This window comes from Tyto alba, unplaced genomic scaffold (genome assembly GCF_018691265.1).
Source record: "Tyto alba isolate M040663 unplaced genomic scaffold, T.alba_DEE_v4.0 Super-Scaffold_6, whole genome shotgun sequence".
NCBI lineage: Eukaryota > Metazoa > Chordata > Aves > Strigiformes > Tytonidae > Tyto > Tyto alba.
The window spans coordinates 45,923,312-45,946,198 of record NW_024881327.1 but is presented as its reverse complement, the minus strand read 5'-3'; the positions used below and the strand labels follow the sequence as shown (position 1 = coordinate 45,946,198).

The window sequence follows — 22,887 nt, the reverse complement described above, 5'->3', positions numbered from 1 at the left end:
ATCTCTGCACACAGAATTATATCTGTCAACATATGGCCCAGTAACTAGATCTTGTAAGGTCCTTCTGCCATTCTTCAGTCTCTTTAGTAACATGAAGAATTTAGTGCTATTAACTTTGTCATCTTGGGCACTTTCTTTCTACAGATTTGGGATAACTGCATTTTCCTAAATTTTCTCTGAAAGCTTAATAAATAAATATTTTTTTAAAAAATGTATCATCTTCTGCTCCTCTAGTACTGGTGAAGTATAAAGCAAGCATTAACATACTGAAATTATTAGTGCAACTTTAATGTCCCTGAGCTTCTTTAGGAATCTTGGCTGAATGTCATCCGCTCTTGGCGGTTTGCTAGTTTTTGAGTTGTCCATTTGCTCCATACTTTTTTCTAGTAGTACTTTACTTTGAAACAGATCCTCTAATGCATCTTCAATAAAGAAGCCTTTAGCTAGGAGAATGTTTTTAAACTCTTCCATAGTGAACATGATGATGTGAAAAATTAATCTGGTGTTTCTGCCACGACCTTAGCTTGTTGGATCATTTTTTTTTTATGCATGTATTTGTTTATGTACTTTAACCTTACAGATTCTGACAGGCTACTTAGTGCTCCTTGGTCCTAATGTGCCTTGAAAAAGGATTTAGTTGTAGTTTTTATACTTTTTTTTTTTCTCACTTCCTGAAATTGTGAGACTGTCTCAATGGATTTTTTTTTTTTTTTTTTCCACTCTGTTTTTAGCTTGCTATTGTTTGAGCCCCATTTGGACAACTTCTACAAGATTCTTCTAATGTTTTCTCTAATATGCTATTTAGCCATTTTCTTCCCTTGCCTATCATGTAGTTATTTACCCCCACTTAAGTCACAATGTGACTTTTCTATTTGCTCTAAGCCTCATTTACAATGTCTTAATCTCATTGCCTACAGACACTCTAATTTTTGAGGATTCTCTTAAGATTTCCTCCTATTTATCGATTTCCTTTCTTTAAATTCCTCAGTGTTTATTCCTCCCGCTGATACGAAATTCTAAGGGTTTTACACCAATATTTTGAACCAAATTCTGCACAGTGCTTAGGATCAAGAGATGCCTTTTCTTAGTAGCATGACAACTCATTCCATGAAGCAGTTGTTCCTGATGTTCAGTATTTTGTCTTGGCATCCTGTGACATTTAGTGTATAACAGAAACCTCCCCCTGTTTTTTGTCTTTGCTTTTGTAACATTTTTGACTGCCTTCAGCTTGGTCACTCAACATCTGCATGTTTAAAAGTGACAGCTTGTGCATTTATTGTTATCACTGTCTTGAATGTAAAGAAGGTAGATGTACTCCCTTAAGTCATGTTTGGGGATAAAGTTGTCTTTTTTTAATTTTCTCCCAAAAAAATTTTTTTTTGAGCAGTGGGTAACAATTCTGAACTTTCTTACTGGTTTCTTTGTTCTTGAATGCATATTCATGCCAATAGCGGGTGGACCTCCATTACTGGAGGATTTCTTTTCTTGGTTGTGAAGAAGACTTTCTTTTACTCAAAAGATCTTTTATTTTTTTCACTTTTTGGAAAGTGGTTGAATAAAAACAGGGAACTTGCTCCACATCAGCGTTTTTGCTCCCATTATTTTAGATCTGAGATGCTTGACTTGCATATGAGGGTTTTTTCTTAAATAGCTACTCTTGAAAGTTAGCATAGGGTATGTAAGTGAAGTTGTGTGTTTTCTTATTTGTTTCTTCCCTAGTGATGATTTGAAGATTGTGTTTTATCTTCTACTGTGCCTTTGAAAAATCTGGCTGAAGACAATGGCTTTGCAGTAATCTTACTGACTCTGTAAACCAAGCAGTCAGTAATTCTGTGGATGTGTAAAACTGAAGGATGCTCCTTTGTACTGGAGGAGGCTCCAATCTGAGTTTCTGGTTTGGTAGCAGGGTAAAAATATATTCTAAACTCCGTAAACAACACACAAGATGTGGAGGTGCCTCATTAAACAGGCTGCTTTTTGTTGTGGTCTTTAGAGTAGTGTTAGAAATATTAATGTCAGACAATAGTAGGTGGAAAACTGGAGAGCAAAAAGGCTAGCAAAAACTTGTGAAAGGTGGAACAGAAGCATGAGGTAAATTATATCTGAAATTCAGGAGATAAACCAGTGCTCAAGAAGAGCTAAAATAAAGAAAATAATTGACTTTATTTCCTCTCTGCCACTTTTTTTTTTTTCAATCAAATCTAGGGCTCTTCATTGATCTAGGGCTCTTCATTGTCACTGACTTGAATTTGTATTCTGCCTTAACTTTACTCTTGTTTTAGTGTTCTCAAATAATGCTGTATGAAAACACTTGGGCATGTGAAAGGCACTTCATTGATATCTGGTGTAGTCTCTGTAGCACTTGTGGAGAAACATGGTATGGAAGAGATCTCTGAGAGCTTTCTGTATGTATTATAACCTGGGGCAAGAGAAAGGCTGCAGAAGCGGAATAACTGAATGCGTTCTGGAGTCTTGCTGTGGAAGAGCCTTCCTGGTTAACACTGCATATTTTTCTAAGCAGTATTGTATTCAACTTTCAGAAGGCAGGCATCTTTGGTAATTGTCTCGATTCACAATAGAAGTTTAAAAGCTAAATGCAAACAATCAAATACAGAAGGAATCATGTCATTTTGCGTATTACTTTTTTCCTGTATCAATTTTTTCATCTCAGATTTGCTAATAAAACAGGTATAGTGCAAAAGTTTTAAATCCATAAATTGCAAACTTTTGCATCTGTAGAACTTTTATTACAAAAGAAAAGGGGCTTTTCATCTCTGCAGTCAAACAATCATTCAAGTTTCAAAAGCTATTTTATCAACCTCTAGATGCAGGGGAAGGTTTTGTTGTTTAATTTTTTTAATGCTCTTTAGTATTAAACTGAACTATTGTCACCAATGTACTATTAATTTTTTCCAGGTTTCGCTAAATGGTACACAGTTTACAGACAGTTCTGTTGGATCAGAGTTCACGGGTGTTTCTCAGGTACGTGCAGCCAAATTTTGTGAGTGTATATGATAGGAGAATTATTTACTGAGAGGGGAAGGTATTAACACTGTTAAATGTACTAGAGATAACTCATCCAAAATATTTCTGTTTGAGATTGGGATGTGGCTAACTGAAGTCAGTTTCTGATGACTTCACTATTCAAGCTTTAAAAAGCAATGAAATCTTCTGTTTCTAAAGTAAAACTTTATTGTTATAATACACTTGAAATTGGACATAGATGTAAAAAAAAAAATATGCAATTTTATGGTAATAAAGTTATTCTTGGAGATAAATCTAAATACATAGCAGAGATGCAGTTATTTCTGTTCCGGCTTGTCCTACTTCCAGCTTTCATTTATGAATGTTGTATCTGAACATGTTTCAGAGAGAAAGTGAGACTGGGTGTTTTCTTGCAGAGATGCATCACACATTTTTTGAAGCTTGACTAGTGGAATAATATCTTGCTTATCTCAAAATGTATGCTTTTCTCTGATTACAGTGAAGACACATAGAAATGTATATGTGACCTAATTCCAACCTCATCTAAGCCAGGAAGAGGTTGCTGTTCCTGTTGAAATGGTCACATGAACAGTCACTGTATTCGTCATCTTTTAAGTAAATAAGAAACCGCAATTCATAGCTTTATTTTAGTATGACAAAGCCATAACAGGAATCCAAGATGCTTATGGTCTAGATTTTGTCCAAGTTCTAACTGTCAATTTTGTTAGAAATAAACTGCTTAGAAATTTTTGTTTTTAGCAGTTGTTTTGCATTATGGTCTAGGAAACACGTGCTTTCATTTGAACTTTGTCTGTGACAAATATGGCCTCAGTTGGGAGATTGCTAGGGTTTTACTGAATCTGTGAAGTGGCCAGAATTAAGATTGTTTTTCCTGCTGGATTTGCCATTGCTTTTTTTTAATGATCATGATGCAATTTTAAGTAAATTACACACACAAGTCTTAACTTCTAGAAGGCCTTGCAGCATGGCTGGGATATGATTACCATAACCCTTACCTTTGCAAAAGAGTGTCTGGTTGCCTTCTGAACTTACATTTTTGTGCTCTGCTTTTCCTACTTGTTGAAAGATGTCCTGCAGATGATGTTCGTAAGGATTTGCCTGCAATAGCTATAAAGATGTCATTGTCATTCCAACAGAAACTTAATCTAGCTTCAAAAAAATTTAACAAGGAAGCTTTCAGGGCTAAGGGTGTGAGCAGCAGTGGCCTCATGCATACAGGGGTCTTAGGCATTAATAAGATCTGCAGTCAGCCAAGAGGAATGTCTAACTTGAGAAATCTATTCCTGCTTGTAGAACCGATAAGGGGATGGTTCCAGCCTTTCAGGAAGCAACACAAGCCTACTTCTCTCATGAGAATATTTTCTGAAAACCTGCAGTAGACACCTGGAGAAACTGTGGGTTTTTTTCTAGCCTTAATGCTTAGGTGCGAGTTCTTGAAGTGGCATCAGTGAGTAAAGACATTAGCTGTTCTTACTAAATCTATTAACTTAAGTTTCTCCTGGACTTCTCAAAGATAAGAAGATACTTGTGGAGATGAATTCAGTGTGTCTCTCTTTTGATGTCTAGAATTCTCAGTTTTTCTTTCCATATTGCTGAGTCTGTCAGTTTTATAAATGTAAAGAACACAGAAATCAGAGTTTGTAATGCTGCACTGTTTTTCTTCAGATGTCAGAAACAGGGAATTGATTTGTTGTTGCTGTGAAGACAAGAAGAGAGTTAGTGAATAGTGTTATAGCTTCAACTAGTCCTTTGCTCTAAAGAATTTTTTACCTTTGCTTGTGCAGTTGAGCCCTACAGGATCTTTAAAGCAATAATTTTTTTAGTATTGAGGTGGGAGCAGTGTCTAGAGGAATGCTTGAATGAATGACTTAAATTTTGCCTTTCATTTGAGAAAGATTTTAATTATTTTGAGGCTTACTTAGAAGATGTTGCTGATTAAGACAGAGCTAGACAAATCTGTGATTCTGTCATTATAAGATGTTTTGTTCTATTCATTATAACTTCACTTATCTCTTGTAAATTTGGGTTCTGTTTGACTTGTGCTGCTTGACATGTTCTTGAGTACCACTCTTGGGGAATAAGCAGCATCTCATGGCTGAACCATAATTTCATGCACAGTAGCGTCTTGGAAGAGAAAATAAGTTTTGAACTGTCATCGTAAGTTACCAGGTCTACTTTATTCAATAGCTGATAGTGGATTTTAAGACCCTACTGATTGCTTTTGTTAGAACTGAGTTAAGCTTTTATTTTGTGACAAGCTTAGCTGACAGTGTCTTTGTTTCAGTTAGTATTGGAAAAGGTGATTCAGAACTTCAAGGAGCAGTTGTTTTCCTTTTTATCCCTAAGAATGACAACAGTAAAAGGAATTGTACTGTCACCTTTTTTATTTCGCTTACTAGGTTATTGCATCTAGGATGAATTATTTTAGAGGGGAAGGCTGTAGTCAATGCTCCCTGTAAACATTACATTTTAAATAGAAATTTAATCAGAATTGTCTGCCACATGGATATTAACACTGCTGTGTTTAATCTTGGGACACTCCAAATAGTCACCATTTAATGATGACTGTTAAATTATGGGCTGTTTTGGTGGGTTTTTTTGTTTTTTTAAAATATCAGAATAAATTTTTCTGGTATGTATTCTGTGAATAACCAGTTATCTATCAAAACATTTATTTCTAGACACCATTTACCTTTGGCTTGGGCCAAAGGGCACCATATACAACTGGCGAGCATTGTCTTCTTTGTAGAAGTGAACGAAAAGATACTTCGCTTTCAGAGAGCGGAATAAAAAATTCTAGCAAAACAGCACTTTCCACATCTCCAAAAGCAAACAATATGCTGCATCTTCCGCTGTGGGTGTGTCCAGACTGTCGACGAACAGTCGAAAAGGAGGAAAGGCATGCTACAATAGAGCAGTCTCTTGTGGTAAGTTGAAGTACTTCAGTAGACTAAGTAGATACGTTGTTAGGGGCTGAATGCTACTTTGTACTTTGGAACCACTTAAGCTATAAATTCTTAGAAAGTATTTTAGGAGATTTTGAGTGGGTTTTCCTATGAGCTAAACTTAACAGAAAAGTTGTTCCAAAAATGAGGAGCTGTGATTCTGAGTTTTGGGGTTTTGAGTAGAGCAGGGCTTGGATTTGTTTCTTGGTGGGTTTTTGCCCTTTCAGTTTTTTGGATCTCATACTTTGTCCTTTTCCCCTTTATTTAAATTCTGTTTCTTTTACTTTTACCAATGTAACTTTAATCATTATGGTTTTTTCCTATTCTTTTCCTGCTCATGTGTACTTCCCCCCTTTGTGAAGTAAACTATCTGAATTTTTCTTGTTTTCCCAGTAGTGTTCTTGAGTCACTGCACTTGCACTGCTGCCTTCCTGTATGTGTCTGAGTTTTGTCGTCTTTTCTTTCCTGTATTTTTTAAATGAAGAAGCACAGCTTTGCATAATATGCATATAACAATTTCTTATTGTTTGTTGTAGCAGTGCAAACACTGATTTAATACATGATGCTAATATTTCAAGTTGTGATTATTTTCTAAATGAAGTGTTAATACGTATTTTCAAATGATAATTCAGTCTCACTTAAGAGCTGTGCTCAGTGTAGCATTAAGATAAAAAAAGTTCATTGATAGGTCCAGCAAAACCCTATTAGAAGAAAGCTATGATGCTTACTGCAGAACCAAATCTTCACAGCTGATCTGGGAAGCCACACATCTGATAATTGGAAGCATTATAGATTCCAGCTGACATCTTATAGAGAGCTAACAGTCTGTGCACATGCCCCTAGGCACATACAGATTTTTATTCCAGTAGACAAATCAGTGTTAAGAAAGATCGTATAGCATATGTTGTTAAACTCATGTTAGAAGTCCATAGTTTTCTGTAAGGAAAATTTTAGAGTGTATCACTTGTATACAACTAGTGTTTATTGATATTCTTGCTAATAACAAGGGTTGGTAAAATTAATCAAAAGAGATTACATCTATGGGAATTATAGTGGTAGTCTGATGGTAAACACATCCTAGAGAGTTCAAAGCACAGCAAGACTGAAGCACGTTATCGTTCAGTTGAGCCAAAATTTTTTACATATTTAAGCTCTGTTTAATGAACTAGAAAAGAAAATAAGAGTCCTACAAGTACAAGGAAGGTAGAATTTGCTTTCTAGACATTTTATTAAGTTATAAATACTCCAGGTAAAATAAAAATTTACAGTATTTTTTAAATTTTACAACTTTTTCTTATTTAAAGAGGAATTTTTAAAAGCAGACAACAAAAGGATTTTCCAAGTTGGGAAGCTTGACTTTAAAAAAGTGACTAAATAGATTAGGTGGCTAGTCTAATTAGAGAAACCAGCTGGGTACAGAAAACCAAAATGAGCTTAAAATTTCTGTTATCAGTCACTGCAAGCCAGAGTATAAGAGTTTTGCAATAGATGCTCCAGTGTTCAGGTTGCTGTTGCTCTTTAGCGTGGTTTGCCTCAGCACCATTCTCAGTAGCTGATCTTGCTGTTGGCAGCAAATGCATGCAGGTTTGTTTTGACCTGCGTCTGCATCCTCCTGTGAAGCACAGGATCTGGGTCGTGTTCCTAATGTGGGAGAGGTCTCTGCCTGGGGCCACAGTAAGCTGGCAACCTGGGGAGGGTGCAGGAGGGAAGCATGGTATGCACTTGGGGCTGGAGCACAGAGAAAGGAGAGAAACTGGAGCCCAAAATACCAACAGCCTTGGGAGAGAGGTTTGTGTTATCTGCTAGCACTGAGCAGCACTATACAGAGGAGATAGCATCCATTCCCAATGACAGCAACTTTCTAACATCCATTACTATGAAGTAGTATGTCTGACTGTTACAAACAAGGAGATTTAATGCTTTTTGCTAGAAGGGATTGCTGAACTAAAAGCAGTCAAACATACTGTCAAATAGAGACTGAAGAGATATTAGTAGTTTATGATTAATCATGGATGATGCAGGCCTTTTAGCTTTGTTCATTGTTTATGCTGGAGTACATAAAGGTGATAATTATAACCAACATACTTTGGTTATTAGAAATGAAACTGTATCATTGGTTTTCTCAGTTCATATCTTGCATTTATTAGGCTTTTTTGAAGGTAATTCTTTGTGCCTGATTGAGTGTCCTCCCAAAATACATTCAGCACTAAGAATTACCACATTAATATTTGCCTATCTTTTAACATTTCAGACTAACATCCTTAAAACTGAAGGCTACCTGTGTTTTTTTTTCCTTTCAGAGCCAAGATTTCCTTCTGCACATGCCTCTTGGAAACAGTGGATCACAGCAGGAATCTGTGGGAGGAGGAAGAATAACTGTTGGTGCACAGACAGTTCCTGCTGCAGATCTTAGCAATTCCTCTCCTTCAGACATAGCATGCAACTGTGAGGCCTGTAATGAGCGCAGGTAAGAACTGGATTAAAACTCAATAGCATGGTGTGTGTAGTCAGACTGTCAGCAGTGTTGTAGCTTATTTGTTGGTGTATGCTTAAACTCTTTAAACAGGCTGTATGGCAGTAACAGTAACTTACGGATGGCAGCTTTTCTCTAATTTTATACGTTATTTTGGGCGTGTACTTTATTTTAGATGTACATTGTTTTTCCTGAAGAGCATCTTCAGCATAGTAGGAATCAATACACCTATGCGATGTACAAATAGAGAGTAATTATTTTTGTCGTTATTTGCAGAGAAAATTCAGCAGAGCCTGAACGTGAACCTCAGCAGCTTCAAAATTACTGGTCAGAAGTAAGATACATGGTTCGGTGTATATATCGCCAAGCTGGGACCCCTTTGGCAGATGACCAAGACCAATCTTTGGTACCAGATAAAGAAGGAATGAAAGAGCTGGTGGATAGGTATGGCACTTTGAAAAATATCTCTTAACTGCTAAGAGGATTTTTTTTTAAGATGAGTTTTTAAGTAGTTTGGAATATTGCTTTTTAATAGAATGTTATTTACCATCTGTAACTCTGGTTGTTTGGAATGATTGCCTCTCCACTAGAATGAAGTCAGAACAGTCAATTCTATTTCATGCAGTATTTTTGAATGCTAGATTGAATGCATACGAAGCTATTAGATTCATATGCTATTTACAATAGGGAATATTAATGTATAATTATGGAATGGTCCCAAAATCTTACTCTTCAAAAGACGTTGAGTTTATTATTAGTAAGTATTGAATATTATTAGTAAGGCACTGTTTAGTTTGAATTGCCTCACAGGAAAAATCTTACCTCGTCAAGTTAACATGAGTTATAGTGCTTGCATCTTACTGTACTTTTAACAGCTAGATGGTAATTGAAAAAAAAAACAGGGGGGGGAGGGGTTCATCTCAGTTTCTGTTTAACTGAGTGTGTGGTCAGGGTATAGTTGCTCTCCTTGGTTCTGTATGTACTTAATATATTAAGGTCTGACTAGTTTGACAAACTGTAGTTCTTAGTTGGAGTTTCTAGTTGAACATAAATTCTGTCAAGGTAAAAAAACCTTAAAAGATCATAGTCATCTAGAATTGCTGTTTATACGACTACACTCCTGAATCAGACTGAATAGATAATTAAATAAGCTTATTGCACTTCTGTTGTATAAAAACTGAGTATTTGGTTTTGAACATGTCGTGTAAATTTAGAGTAATATAGTATGCCTCCCCATTAGTCACACTTTATCTAAGTGGTCAAAACATGCAATGTAGGCTTTGAAATCAGAGATGCTTAAATGTTGCATAGTGTGCAGGTAATTAAAACTGAATCACAGCTGAAATGTTGGTTGATTTTTATGCAGTTTCTCTTCAATTGAAAAATTTTGGAAATTGGAACACACACTGTGTGCCTTTCTTATGTGCCTGGGTGCTTTGATTCCTCTAGAACTGTTTCTCACTTTGGAGAGATTATTAAAATACAAAGGCAGAAGCAGGATTTCAAAGAGGGAAACCTTAAATGTCAATATGATTATTTTTCACTATGGTTCCATATGGTCTCCAAAGTATGAAGCAAAATTAGGATACTGGGTTTGAGCAGACAACAGTGTGTCCAGTCAGTGGTGCTCATGTCATGCAAAATTTTTGAACAAAGCTAGTCAATGTAGGTATTGAAAGTGTAAAAAAACAACCAAACAAAACCAACCAAACAAAAAACCCCAAACAAACCATGTAGGGAACATTCCAAAAATCATGCTGGAGACAGGTAACTCCATTTAAAAGGCAAAAATTCCTAATTCCATGCTCACGGCTGGCAAGAAACAGACTGCCTGGTCTTCTTACTTGAAAAAAAACTAGTGGTGCAAGTACTGTCCCTATTGTATGTTGGAGCACTTTATGGCAATATGATAGTACTCTGTTTTGTGAGTGGTGAGAGAAGTGCAGGGACTAGATAGCAGCAGACTTTTATTCATCTAATTCTTAAGTACTTGCCTAATCCCTTTCTTCTTCCCCACCTCCCTGTGCTGTAAAAAAAAACTGAGGCAGGTGCTTAAACTCCATGCACAGGACTTTAAATAGTATGATTTCACTCTCAAGTGCTTCAAAGCAGCTATCGTGTTCAGTGTTCTTCTGTGAGGTGGTTCAAACCCATGTCTCACTTCCCAGAGAGTATCAGACCTAGCCAGCTGTATTCTGTCCTTAGCAGGAAACCCTGACCCTCTTTGAAGCTGTTTCTTAGTGACAAGTCTTGCAAGTATTGAGTGGCTGAATAGAGTTCATGGAGGGCAATATGGTTCTAAATCTTCAATGTTAGCATGCTTCCCTGGGACAAATGAGTCCCAAATTCTGCTCCCTGTTCTAGATTTTAAATAAAATTAAAAAAACCCCCACACTAGTCATTTCTAATGATTGCAGTTAGGCACTACCACAATAGAGTGTCGTAAGTCATGTTCCTTGAAGGATGTTCTTTGTGGCCCTGTGAATTCCACACCTCTGCTATGCAGTGGCACAGCTTTAATAAAAGGTGCAAAAACTGTCCTCGTAGAGATCTGCAACTTGGGGTAAGAAGCTCTCAATCAAAGTGGGAAGGAGTTTTATGAAATAGTGTCTTAAAAGCTTGGTAAATGTATGAAATGATGTTTTGTAGTTCAGCTTAACAGAAGGGCCCCCCAAAGCAGTCAGCAAGTCCAGTTGGTTAGTATGTATTTAGACATGCTCTGGCTGCCTAACAGGTCAAGCTCCTTCAATGGCTTGAAGTAAATGCCTGCCCTTGTACGAGATATTAATTGGGCCTAGGTCTGGCTGTTCCAGCTGGGCCATTTATTAGGGCGGTATGTAAGAACATGTAGAAGTTGTAAAGAAGTTTGTCTAAAGAGTCTAGGTGTCTATAGGTTTGTATGCAAATTGAGTATAGTTTTGGGGTCTTTTAGCTCACAAGTTGAAGTGAAATACTGCAGTCCTGAATTAATTTTAGATGTGCAAGCATCCTAGTCCTAAAGCTACACAGCTCAGTTCCACAGTGTAAAAGTAGGGAACTGGCCTGTGTTCTCCCAGATTTAATGTAGTTCTGTAAAACCTAGCCATTGTTTCTTTTTAATGACAGTGATTTGACAGATAACTGGCAAATGTTTTTAAGAAAGTGAACATTCATTACATGCATTATTTACTTATTTTTTTTGGTAACAAATATTCTAAAAATACAGGCTTTGTGAAAGAGATCCATATCAGCTTTACCAACGGTTGGAACAGCAAGCTAGAGAATATGTGCTTGAAATGAAGGTTCGTCTGCTCAGACATTTGTCACTGGGATCTAAAGTTGCATCAACATTAGCAATACAAGGGCCACCACAGGCACATCAATTCATCTCACTCCTACTTGAAGAATACAGTGCACTCTGTCAGGCAGCGTGTACAATCAGCGCCTTTCTAATTACTCTGGTAAGACTGAAAAAGTGACCTATCTGCTCCTACTTGCTTGGGGTAATGATAGCAGAGCTGGTCTGGGTTCTTTCAGTTTTCCTCTGTGGTTTGTAAAATACATGTTTTTTTGTATGTGCATGCTTGGAGATAAGGAGATTCTGAAAATGCAGATTTAATTCTTCAGAAATGTAGATTAGGCTTCTTTTACAGTGAATTGATGAAATTCTTTTGTTTGTAAAGGAAAAGGTGGGATGCTGTATGTGGCACTTACTCTGAAGCTAATCTTTAAGAAGATTTACAAGATTTTAGATAATGCCTTTGAAAATGTGTGAAAGACTTCTCTTAATATTTAATGGTCTCTTGACAATCGTATTTAAAAGTTACAAACCTTTGTGTAGCACAAACTTAGCTTGCTTCAATGTTCGATTTTTTTTTTTTTTTTTTTTTTTTTCCGTGTAAGCAAGAAAGAACACTTGAAAAGGTGATGTCTTGCCTCAGAATTCATCTGCTGTGTTATTTTTTTATTTCTGAAGTTCTTGTTAGTTCTTAAATGCTTGTTTTTTCAACTGGTTGTGATATTAGACTTGGGATTGTATTGTTAGTTAGAAAATAAACAATAGCCTTAAAAATATCATCTTGAGTAACTGTCCATCATGAGTGAGTAATACAGTAAACAAATTCTGTAATTCTATTTGTTTAAGGGCTGAGAAGGTTATTAATCCTGTTTTTTAATAATACTTGCCTGTACATGTTGTGATAATGTCCTGATCCTGTGCATCCCTTTTCTTGTCTAAACTTCGTGCAAAAAAAAAAAAAAAGTGGATAAACTGGTAAATTTGGGGTTTATTGCCAGTTAGGTGGAAGTGACTGTCTAGGTATATAGAGGAAAGGAAGAGGCAGTAACAAGACTATGATGGCCATGGGAAAGAAGGATATAAAATGGAGGGGAAGCAGAGTGTCTTTACTGAGGTAGAACTGTTGGTAAAAATTGAATTGGCAAACCAGGAAGATATACTAAGATTTCTTAATAGAACTATCTGATGCTTTTTTCTGCTATCAGTATTGTTTTCCCCAGCTTTATCACTTAGATACAGGTGTGAGGTCACTGCCATCTCCAGTTTACTGGCTGCTTTCAATAGTCATCATGTCTCTAACAAGGTGCTTGAGAGAAGATTGCTCTTCAGGTTGATTTGCATTGGAATTTCAAAATCTGTCCAGCTGTAAAGCGGATGGATTACAGTGCAAATGTTAGCTTTCTCAAAGTAGATCTGCCAGTAATGAACCTGTTAGTGCCAGATTTATATAGCTAAACACAAAAAATACTTTAATATTATTTTTCCCCTGGTTATTATTGTGAACTAGTAGTCATGAAAATTTAGCAGGTATGGGAGATTGAGATAATGGCCACAAGGAGAGAGAAGATGCTTGAACTCCCTAATCTACCCCTTTTCTGATAAAATTAAAGGTAAAATGAAGTTCCTATTCTCTTTTAAAAAACAAAGCATAAGAAAACACAAAATACCCCAGACTTCTCTTGTCCTTTTCCTTCTGCAGCCCATTAAGTACTGAAAACTTTGTTCTGCTAGGCTGTGACATTCAGAAACTGAAATGTGAGAATGTAGGATGCTGTCTAATCATGCATTTCTTAGACTTATTTAATAACCTTTTTATTAAATTGAGTGGTATGTCACAGCTTTTAGTACAGATAGTGGGATCACTAGCCTTTTCAGTGTGCATGGTTGTTTTCTCTTAAGGATACCAGTGCACTATGGAAGAAGGAATCTTTTTAGCTGAAGTACGTAAAAGGCAGTCAAGATCTCTAAATGTAGTGCAGCCCTTTGTTTTTTTTTTTTAAAGGTAAAACCTTGGCACATAGCATGCTGTACAAAGGCATATAACACCTTGAACCTCCACCTGTAAGAAACTAATTTCTCAGTGAAATTATGAACAGTTGTCCTTCCTTTCAGAGGAATCCGGCTAACTAGCAGAGTTCAAGAGCAGGAACTAAAGTTTTGTGCCCCACCAGGGAATGACAGATTATACTGACAGCAAGCTGGAAAGTCTGGTCAATACAGAAGAGACCTTGAGTACACAGTATAGAAGACCAGAAGGGAAAATTTACCTGGTATTTCTTTGTGAGAAATTTTGTCATCTGTGCAATCTGATATACAAGATTTTATAGATAAGCGTTGACTGTTTTGTTCATAGTATGGAAATTCCTTAGGACCTCAACCTTTGTCAGTGTTGACCCTTGAGAAATTATTAGCAATTTATAAAAATCCTAAATATTTTGAAGACATAATATTCAAAGCGAAAGTGTACATGTGTCGTGCAATTCACAAAGGGTGGGTGTTTGTGTGTTTTTTTTAAATAACAATAAAACTCCAAACTTGATTCATTTTTTAATATGGATAGTCTTGTGTTTAGGTCTGATATAAGTATGTATTTGTTTTTTAACCCATTATGCTTAACAAAACTTTGAAATTCCAGAGTATTCTGGTATTTCTGGGTACTTGAGGTTATAATGCATAGGGATCACTTGCTGATCTGATAGCCAGAACACTTGTACTTAATATTACTATGTGTGGGAATCCTGGTATAAATAAACCCATGTACTTCTGGCTATATGTTGGATAACTTACAGAGTTGAAAAAATTATACCTGTCTTTGATTCCTATGCTTTGATAATCATAGATATAAGTTTTAGGCCTAGAAATTACATATAATTATGTGTAAAATAACACCATATAGAAAAACACTCTGCTTACAAGAGAAGTAAACTGTTGGACTCTTGTCTATTTAGAAAACTTCATTTTTGAAGCTGTACTTGATTTATGTCAGTTTTGAATAAGATTATAGCTTGCCATCAAATATGTGTCTGTTACTAGATATTATTCTTCAGTTCTTTGAACTTCAGAGATAGACAATTGTTTGACAAGAAAACATGAGAATAACTGGTTCAGATCATACAGTACATCTTTCAGCATGGAAAAGAATGGAAGCTTTCAACATAATCTGATTTTTCTTTCTTTTTCTAATCAATTTAGAAATTTTTAATCCATTTTTTTTGCTAATCAATTTAGAAAAACTAGGAATGAAGCTATAGTTATTTAAGTTATTAAAGAATTATTTAAATTCTCCATTTCTGGGTATGAAAGCTGGGTAAGATCTGAGCTGGATAATCCAGCCTGTAGGTTGGAAACTAAATTTTTAAACAAAACCTCTTGCTTCAGACATAACCTTTCGATTTGCTTTGTTTTTTCTAACCCTGGCTTATTTCTGGTTGCTTTTTTGTTATAGGAAAATGAACATTTGAAGAAATTTCAGGTGACATGGGAATTGCACAATAAGCATCTGTTTGAAAATCTGGTATTTTCTGAGCCACTCTTGCAGAATAGTTTGCCAACATTGGTGTCACAGCTAAGGTAGAGTTTAACTTGTGTTTCTTGGGGGCTTCTAATGTATATTTTGTTAGGAAGGTTGCTCTGCTTTTAATTTGTGTACCTGCTAAGTGTTTGGTTTTTTTGGGGAAGAGGTGTTAATTCATAGGAATTTTATTCTTTATCCTAAGTCCAAACATTTTTGAAGTACAGTCATGGATGGTTTGTGTTGACCTCTCTTGTTTCTGATGAAGAGACATGCTCTGTGTACATGTGCTTTAAAGATATTGTTGTCGTGGGTTCTTGGGTATTTTTCCATGGTACAAGAGCAGTCTGATTAAGTCTGTCAGAAGAGATGTTTCTCACAGTGAATAAAGAAATTTCTGATGAATTCTCGTTTTACTAAGAGATACTAGAAAGGAAAGCAAGAAAAGGCAATAAAGCTTAATTGTCACCAGGCTCAGCAAGAAGTCTAAGGTCCCTCAGAATAATTTGTCTATTTGGTTTACATTAAGCTAGGTTGGCACTGAAGGCCTTTTTTTTTTTTTTTTTTGACTTTTTTTTCCTTCTCTCCACACAGGTAATTCTGTTGCTATATTCAGTTAGCATGGTGTTGAAGCATGTCTTTTCCCAGTCATCTGTGTTTGACTTCCCAGTACCACTGTCACTGACAGTATCCCTTGGTCATCTCCATGCTTTCTGACAAGGCTTCTCTGGGTTGTTTTCATTTACCCGTTGTTCTCAAGTGCTTCTGCAGTTAGTGTCTGAGCAACAGTTTCAAAGTGTTTCTGTGCAGAACCTCGCTGTAGTGACAGCTACCTTCAAGGCTTAAATATGGTGAAGTCAGAATCTCATCCAGCAGGAATTTCTTTCTCAGTACATGTCAGTTCACTAGATACCTTTCAGGGTGTTTCACATAAACTATGGTTTTGTCTAGATTGATTCACATGAGTGTTTTTGAAAGGAGATGTTCAGCACAAGTTTCCTGTTCTATGATTTCTAGTTTATGCAGTGTATGTCTTGTTTTCCTTTGGTAAACACAGGTTATATCTGTTTTCATGGACTCCCAGGATTTTACTGCTGAGTTCTCTGAGTCTTGAATTAGGTGGCCTTCCCTGAGAAATTTTTCTGGAAGATAATCTGCCTTCCACTGGGAATTGATGGAGGAATTCTCCCATCAGAGAGGCGTCTCATGGCGAAGCAGGGATCAGCTTAGTCCCCTGATCATTTGGTCAGTAGAGAATCATTTGTGCACAAGAGAGAAGGGGTTGCCAGTTTCTTTACAAAAGAGTGTTGGCCTCATTGTTTTCTCTTCCTAAAGAAGCAGTGTGAAATGGGATTTTGGCATCTCAGTTTCACTTAGATTTTTGGGTGTTCACCCATTCTCCCATTCTTTACTCAAATCACTGAATCTTTTGTGTATCTCTGGCTTTTTAAAACATGTAGTTGGTGTGCTGTGATTAGTTCCAAGGATGCTTATTAGGTGTCAGACTAGAAGAGATGTTCACTCAGGGAGGTTTAAACAGCAGTCTTGTGTGTGTGGAGGTTACTAGCTGATACGAGATCAGCTGTGTCAGTATTTCACAGGACTGGTCATCTACTTAGGGTAAACGACCAGGGTCTTAATGTATTACATGTTGTTCTGCTACCTAGTCAACACCTCTGGTTTGTTTAGGAGGCACACTCAGTTGTACAATCTGCAGACCGGCTGTAAGAGCTTTCTGCATGCTTGTGTAATTGATTAATCAGCAGGGCTTCTAGATCAGACATAGCATTTCATAAGGCTGTACTTCCATAATCAGTATCTAAGGAAATCCAGTTCTTCCATAGTCCTTCCTGATGCAGGTGTCTATATGAAAGGTTTCTTAGAGGTTAAATACCTTTCTTGGGTTAAGATGCTTTTGATTACACGCAACCACTGACATGCTTCCTACACTCAACGAATTGCTATATTGGCGTTTGTTAATAAAATAACTGATATCATCAGCTTTCCTGTCCTGGGGCTTCTCTGTCCTCTTTGCTTTCTTTCTATGGGATGGGACAGTGTTCAGGGTGTATGCACAGCTTCAGTTAAATGATGTTGGCCAAAAAATTCTGGGTTCCTGGTAAAGGTACACAGGCATACAATAAGACCTGTGTCAACAAGAATGCCTTGGAAGATTCAGTTACTGTGAAGTAAGCAATTCTTGTTGAGTTTTATCTATATGTGATGCTTTTTACTGCCTTTTTTTACTGCAGTACAGGAATGTATTCTACCTCTGTTTACAGGACTGAAGTGTTATTTAGATTGTTGCTTTATACTTGCCTTGAGGTCTGAAAGTGTATTTGCTGGTAGAATGTTAACCTTTACTCAAGAGTCACAATAAAAACTGAAAGTGTAAATGCTGGGGCATTGCTAATCTAAATTTTTAAAAATAAAGTTCTTTTCCTCCTAACTTAAGAGCATATTTTGAAAAGGCTTTGTGCACAACTAGTGTTTGAAAGAGTAGTACTACTCAGCAACAGTTATGAGAACAAATTCTTGACTTACGTACAGTCGGGATCAGAATTTCACATAATTGCATAATACTGTAAACACATGCTACAAGAAAGTAAATCGTGATCTACTAACAGGAATTGACAGTCCTGATAATGAGGAAGTGTTGTATTCTAAAGTCACCGTATCCCTTTAAATTGCTTTCTGTACTCTACCAAGCATGGACTTCCCAAGTTGTTAATGTGCAGAATTGCTTATGCACTGTGTTTATGCAGGTGGTGTTGTAGGTTCTGGGCAAAACCAACAAAATAAAACCAACTCGAATTTATTGGCAAAGTCATGCTAACAGCTCTAACTTAATGCTTACTGAGTTGTCTGTTTGCTCAGCTCTTCATTATACTTAATTGCCATATTTAAATTAAGGGTTCAGTTTTTTGCCAGATGATAGGCAGGACTATGTAGTTCTTAGGTTGGGCTAGCATCCTGTTGCAATGGAAATCTATAACAAACCTACCTGAAATGCTAGAACAGGGCTCAAATACCAAGTTTTGAGATGCTTGAATTTTGTTTTTAGATACTGGCTTTGACTCCCCACACCACCTCTGTCACTAATTAGCTACCAATCAGTTTTCTCTTAATTATTAAGTAGGAGAACTATTGAAAATCTTCAGTTTATCTGTGTCAATTTACAGGTCATTGCAATTCATTGTGCTTCAAATGCACATTATCAAATAGAATTTTGTCTTTTTATTTATTTATTTCTGAAGTCAGGATTTCAAGAGTTTGCTATTTACTTAAGAATTGTTGTGATGATGCACCCTAATGAATTTTTAAGGGAATTTGCTGTATGAAAATGTAATAGGAAACAGATTTACCTCCCTTTCTACTATTTCTCGGGATCCTTACAGGGACAGTCATCAGTGAATGGCAAAACTACATTTTGAACTGTATGCCACTCAAGTGGTAGTATATAACTGCATGCAACTGAATTATCTCACTTGCCTCATTCTACAGCACTTTTCTCAACTGGAACTCCAACTCGTCTAGTAATCTTTTTAGCATTGATCATAAGAGTTCTGATTAACAAACTTCTGGCTTTATTTTTACTATATAGCTCTTCAGTAAATAGTCAACATGTATATTTAGCCCATAGAATTTGGAGGGATAAATATATCAAGTAACAAAATTTGAATAAATATGGCTCGTTAGGTTTGACATCTGGTTGCTCGTGGGAAAGAGGCTCTAGAAATGTTGCACTTCCCACATTCTTGCTATTGTTGGTTACAGTACATTGGAACAAGCAGTTGTTGGATATTTTTCGAAAAATATCCAAAAATACTCAATTTTGGGATACAAGCAGCTATGTGGGCCTAGGTGTATCAACAACTGCACTTTAGTAACACTTTTTTGGCTGGCAGAACTTAGAAGCGTGATTTTTTTTCTTTTCAGTGAAATGCCTCTTCTATAACAACTGCTCTTTGAACTTTTAGGCTTGGAACAACACATGATTCCTGTAGTGAAGATATGTATAGTACCTTGCTACAAAGGTATCATCAGCTGGAACAGGAAATGGGTCAAGTTGCTGAAGCATGGCTTGAATGCCAGAAGAGAATAGATGATTATGTTGATGAACAGGTAAGAATCATGTAAACAGTCTCAAGACTGATTATGTAGGGAGCAGCCCATGCAAGGCTGTGCCTCCATGAAGAGTTTCTTTGGTATTTTTATCCAGAGCTCTGAAGCAACAATATGTAATTTTTTCATTTATGTCAGTCTTTCAGAATAGAAGAGAACACTAACGTACCAATACTTAATGGTGATTGTACAGAAACATCTTCAAGTTGTTCTGCCATTGTTTAGAGATGGTCTTTGAACATTTTTAAATTACTTTAGCCTGTAAATTACCCATAGCACAGTAATATGAAACTCTTTTGTAGATGTTGCTAGGAAAAGGGGAGAAAAAAAAAAACAACAAAACAAGAAAACCCCACAAACCAAAACAAAGAACCAAAACCAAACACCACAAAACCCCACCTGATAAAACCCCCTAAGCTTCCAAAATATTAATTGCATTAAATAATATTCAGAGAGATTGCTTCTAAAAACTATTGCATGTTGCATAGTGTGATGATGACCTTTATACAGCTATCAAAATCAAAACTGCAGAGTCTCACTACATAAATATGAGACCTCTGAAGTTATCCTTTTTTAGTTAAGTATATGTTCTGATAGCTGATTCTTCTGAGTTTGTGCCACGTTACAGAAAATAATAATGTTGTGCTGACTCCTACATAGTCAAGGAACTTCATTTTTGGAAAAATAGCTGTTTGTTTTGCAAGTGGTTTTTTATACTCTTCCAAAATTGGTCATGGGCTTTTTGTCTCATGTTCAAAGAACTTGAATTTTTTTAATACATCTCAGGACAAGGCTTTGAATATTTAGTTCAATCTTAAGTATACTGGAAGAAAGAATATGTCTTGAAATAACTAAAGATACAGAATTTTATAGAACTTTTCTTGTATATTGAAGTTTTATGAGCATTAGGAATATATTTTAAAGTCTTATAGTACACTGTAGAAAGCTATTCCCTGTGATGAAGATTTAAGTGAACTTTTTCCATTAATTCCTGTACCTTCAAGATAGAAAATAAAAAGATAGTTTTATTTTTAGAGATTATTCTCTATTTAGGGTCTGCATCTGTGAGCGATCAGTTATGAAGTTTTCTCTTGGTCTGGCTGCTTTTGTGCACCTAAATATTTGATTGCAGCTCAGCAAAATTTCATCATCTCCCATTTTGTGCCACTAGAAGTCATTTTCCCCATGGTGTCAGGTTGTTGTGGCTGTCTGGTACTGCCTCTCCGGTAAAAAAGGGATCACAGTTCACTTCTCACCATTCACTCACTTTTCCAAAAGATGGAATTTTTGTAGTGTCACATTCATATCAGGCATCTGACTGGTTGATCTGTACCGCTTCAAAATAAACTCTTAATTGATTTTTCTGTATTTCTGTGCATCAAGTGGCAGTTGCCTGGTCACAAGTACTGTCTTAAAGCATTTTTTTTTTCTGCTCGGTGAAGCCTGCATCCTGATGCAAATATAAACCCTTCTCCCATTTGGAGAGACTTAATATGATGACTTCTTATCTCCTAATGACCAAAAAAAACCTGCAAGGGGGTGTGTGTAGGGGAAATAATTCTAAAATTTAAACCATCACATTTTAAAAGAGGTATTTATATGTAGAAAAAGCATTGTCACTACTGGGCCTTAAACCCTGTGTTGGCGATAACCTGTGGCTATACTCTCTTGATCAAAAACACATCATTCAGTATGACCATCTTACCTGAATTTGCAGTGGTATTTTTGTCAACAACTTAGTAATCTGAAAGCCCAGCTACTATGGAAACTGTGAATCTTAACAGTGAATTCATGCTCGTTATTTGCTGTCTCTTGGCTTAACAAAATTGTGAGGTTTTAGTGCTAGTGTATCAAAGGTTAGAATGCAGACTGTCACTGAGAAAAACGTGATAATGGTCTTCATTTATTTACTGTGGAACTATACCCAAAATTTTAAGACAGGGCATCAGCAGAGATAATGGACTCTCCACTGTGGTATGTTATATTACTTTTTCTTGAGTAAAAAAGTTAATACCTTTTGCAAGCAGTACAAATACTACGTTTTTTTCTTTTTATTTTTTTTTTAAGACTAGGACAGCTGTGTCATGCACAGACATGCAGCTTACTACAATGCTACACTATGTGTGTATGCTGTAATAAAATTTAGAATAGGGATTTGTCCATATCAGCACCTGTATTTATCACGTGTTAAAATCTGAGGAGGATGTTTAGGATATCTGGAATACAAAAGAGTTTAAATTTGCGTAGCAAGTACTTCCAGATCCTGTTTTTCTTACCAAATTTAGAATACATTCAACTTGGGAGGTCCTAAATATATCTGGATCATTTCCATAAGTAATGGCTAGATGGTCATATGTACTTTGTGTGAAAGTGTATCCTTCTGTATTCTTTTTTTCTACTGCTGGCTCCCACAGAAGAAAGGAATACAGGAATGCTGTTGCTCAGCTCCACAAGAGCCCAGGGAGAGGTTCTTTGCTTATGTCTCCATATTTGTGTGATGTTTGTTTTTGTTTGTTTTTGTTTTTTTTTTTTTTTACAGTTCTGGTCAGCTTAACAGAAAAAGTAGTATTGTATGGACATAATTGGGTTTTGTCTTTATGGCAGCTGTACAAATAATTGAAACACTCACTTTTGGGTGCTGAGAGTTTGTGATAAGAGGAATTATTTTTATTCTAGTGAGACAGGCTAGGTAAATAGTTTAGATTCACAGGTAGAATTTGGGATGCTCAAATATACTGTTCACATTTGATACAGCGTTTAAAATTTAGAAGCAACAAGCATACAGTGATTATGTATGAACATCAGGGTTCTCACTGGTGATCTAGTGGTATGTGTTAGTTCTGACCAAACTGCTAGTTTTGTTTCATGATCAAATCTATTTCCGAATGGAAAAATACTTTTCACCTGCCTGTCTCACTTTACTATGTCTTGTCTGATGGTTCTCAAATACATTTTAGCCTTAAATAAACGGAGGAAGCAAGAGGGTGATAGTGGACTTCTCCATTGGGCAGCAATGTAGCATATTCATTGCAGATGTGCAAGACTGAAGTGTAAATTTTTCCTTCTGATGGCATTTGAATTTATCTCCCACTCCCCAGCAGAATTCTTGGGCATGAATCATGTGGTTTGTTGCAGCTGCTTTGCTCCGCTGAAATAAATATTCATTGGGGAAAAGAAAGAGGGGGGAGAAGTGATTCCCTATGACTTATGGAATTAGTAACTTAAGATACTTGCAGACATGGAGTATTGGAAAGGCTGTGAAGTTGGAAGTAGGAACACTTTAGCTTCAGCCCCTGTTCCCATTAATACTCAAGAGTACCAAGACTTAAACCATGCTGTTTTCTTTGACATTTTCTTAGGAGGCTTGAGTAGGCAGCTCCCATTTAATGCACTGGCTGTTTTAAACATCATTCTTTGGCATTAAAGTCTTCTTTTATAATGTATAGTGAATGTAGGTGCCTGTCTTTGATGGTGAGGATTCAGCTAGGTGACAGGACACCTAAACCAGTGAGTGTTGCGGTATTTAAATATAGCTCAAGGCTTTCTCAGA

General features: G+C 36.4%; 1 protein-coding gene across 2 annotated transcripts in view; it reads left to right on the top strand.

Annotated features, from left to right (window-relative positions):
* The window catches only part of FAM193A (family with sequence similarity 193 member A), a 78,810-nt gene that overhangs the window by 28,644 nt on the left and 27,279 nt on the right, over window positions 1-22,887 (top strand). For both annotated transcript variants that reach the window (XM_042808255.1, XM_042808254.1), the window contains exons 2-8: window positions 2,917-2,982; window positions 5,688-5,933; window positions 8,252-8,418; window positions 8,701-8,868; window positions 11,630-11,864; window positions 15,147-15,271; window positions 19,193-19,337. In XM_042808255.1, the coding sequence (XP_042664189.1) occupies window positions 2,917-2,982; window positions 5,688-5,933; window positions 8,252-8,418; window positions 8,701-8,868; window positions 11,630-11,864; window positions 15,147-15,271; window positions 19,193-19,337 (1,152 nt within the window). The remainder of the gene's footprint in view (window positions 1-2,916; window positions 2,983-5,687; window positions 5,934-8,251; window positions 8,419-8,700; window positions 8,869-11,629; window positions 11,865-15,146; window positions 15,272-19,192; window positions 19,338-22,887) is intronic.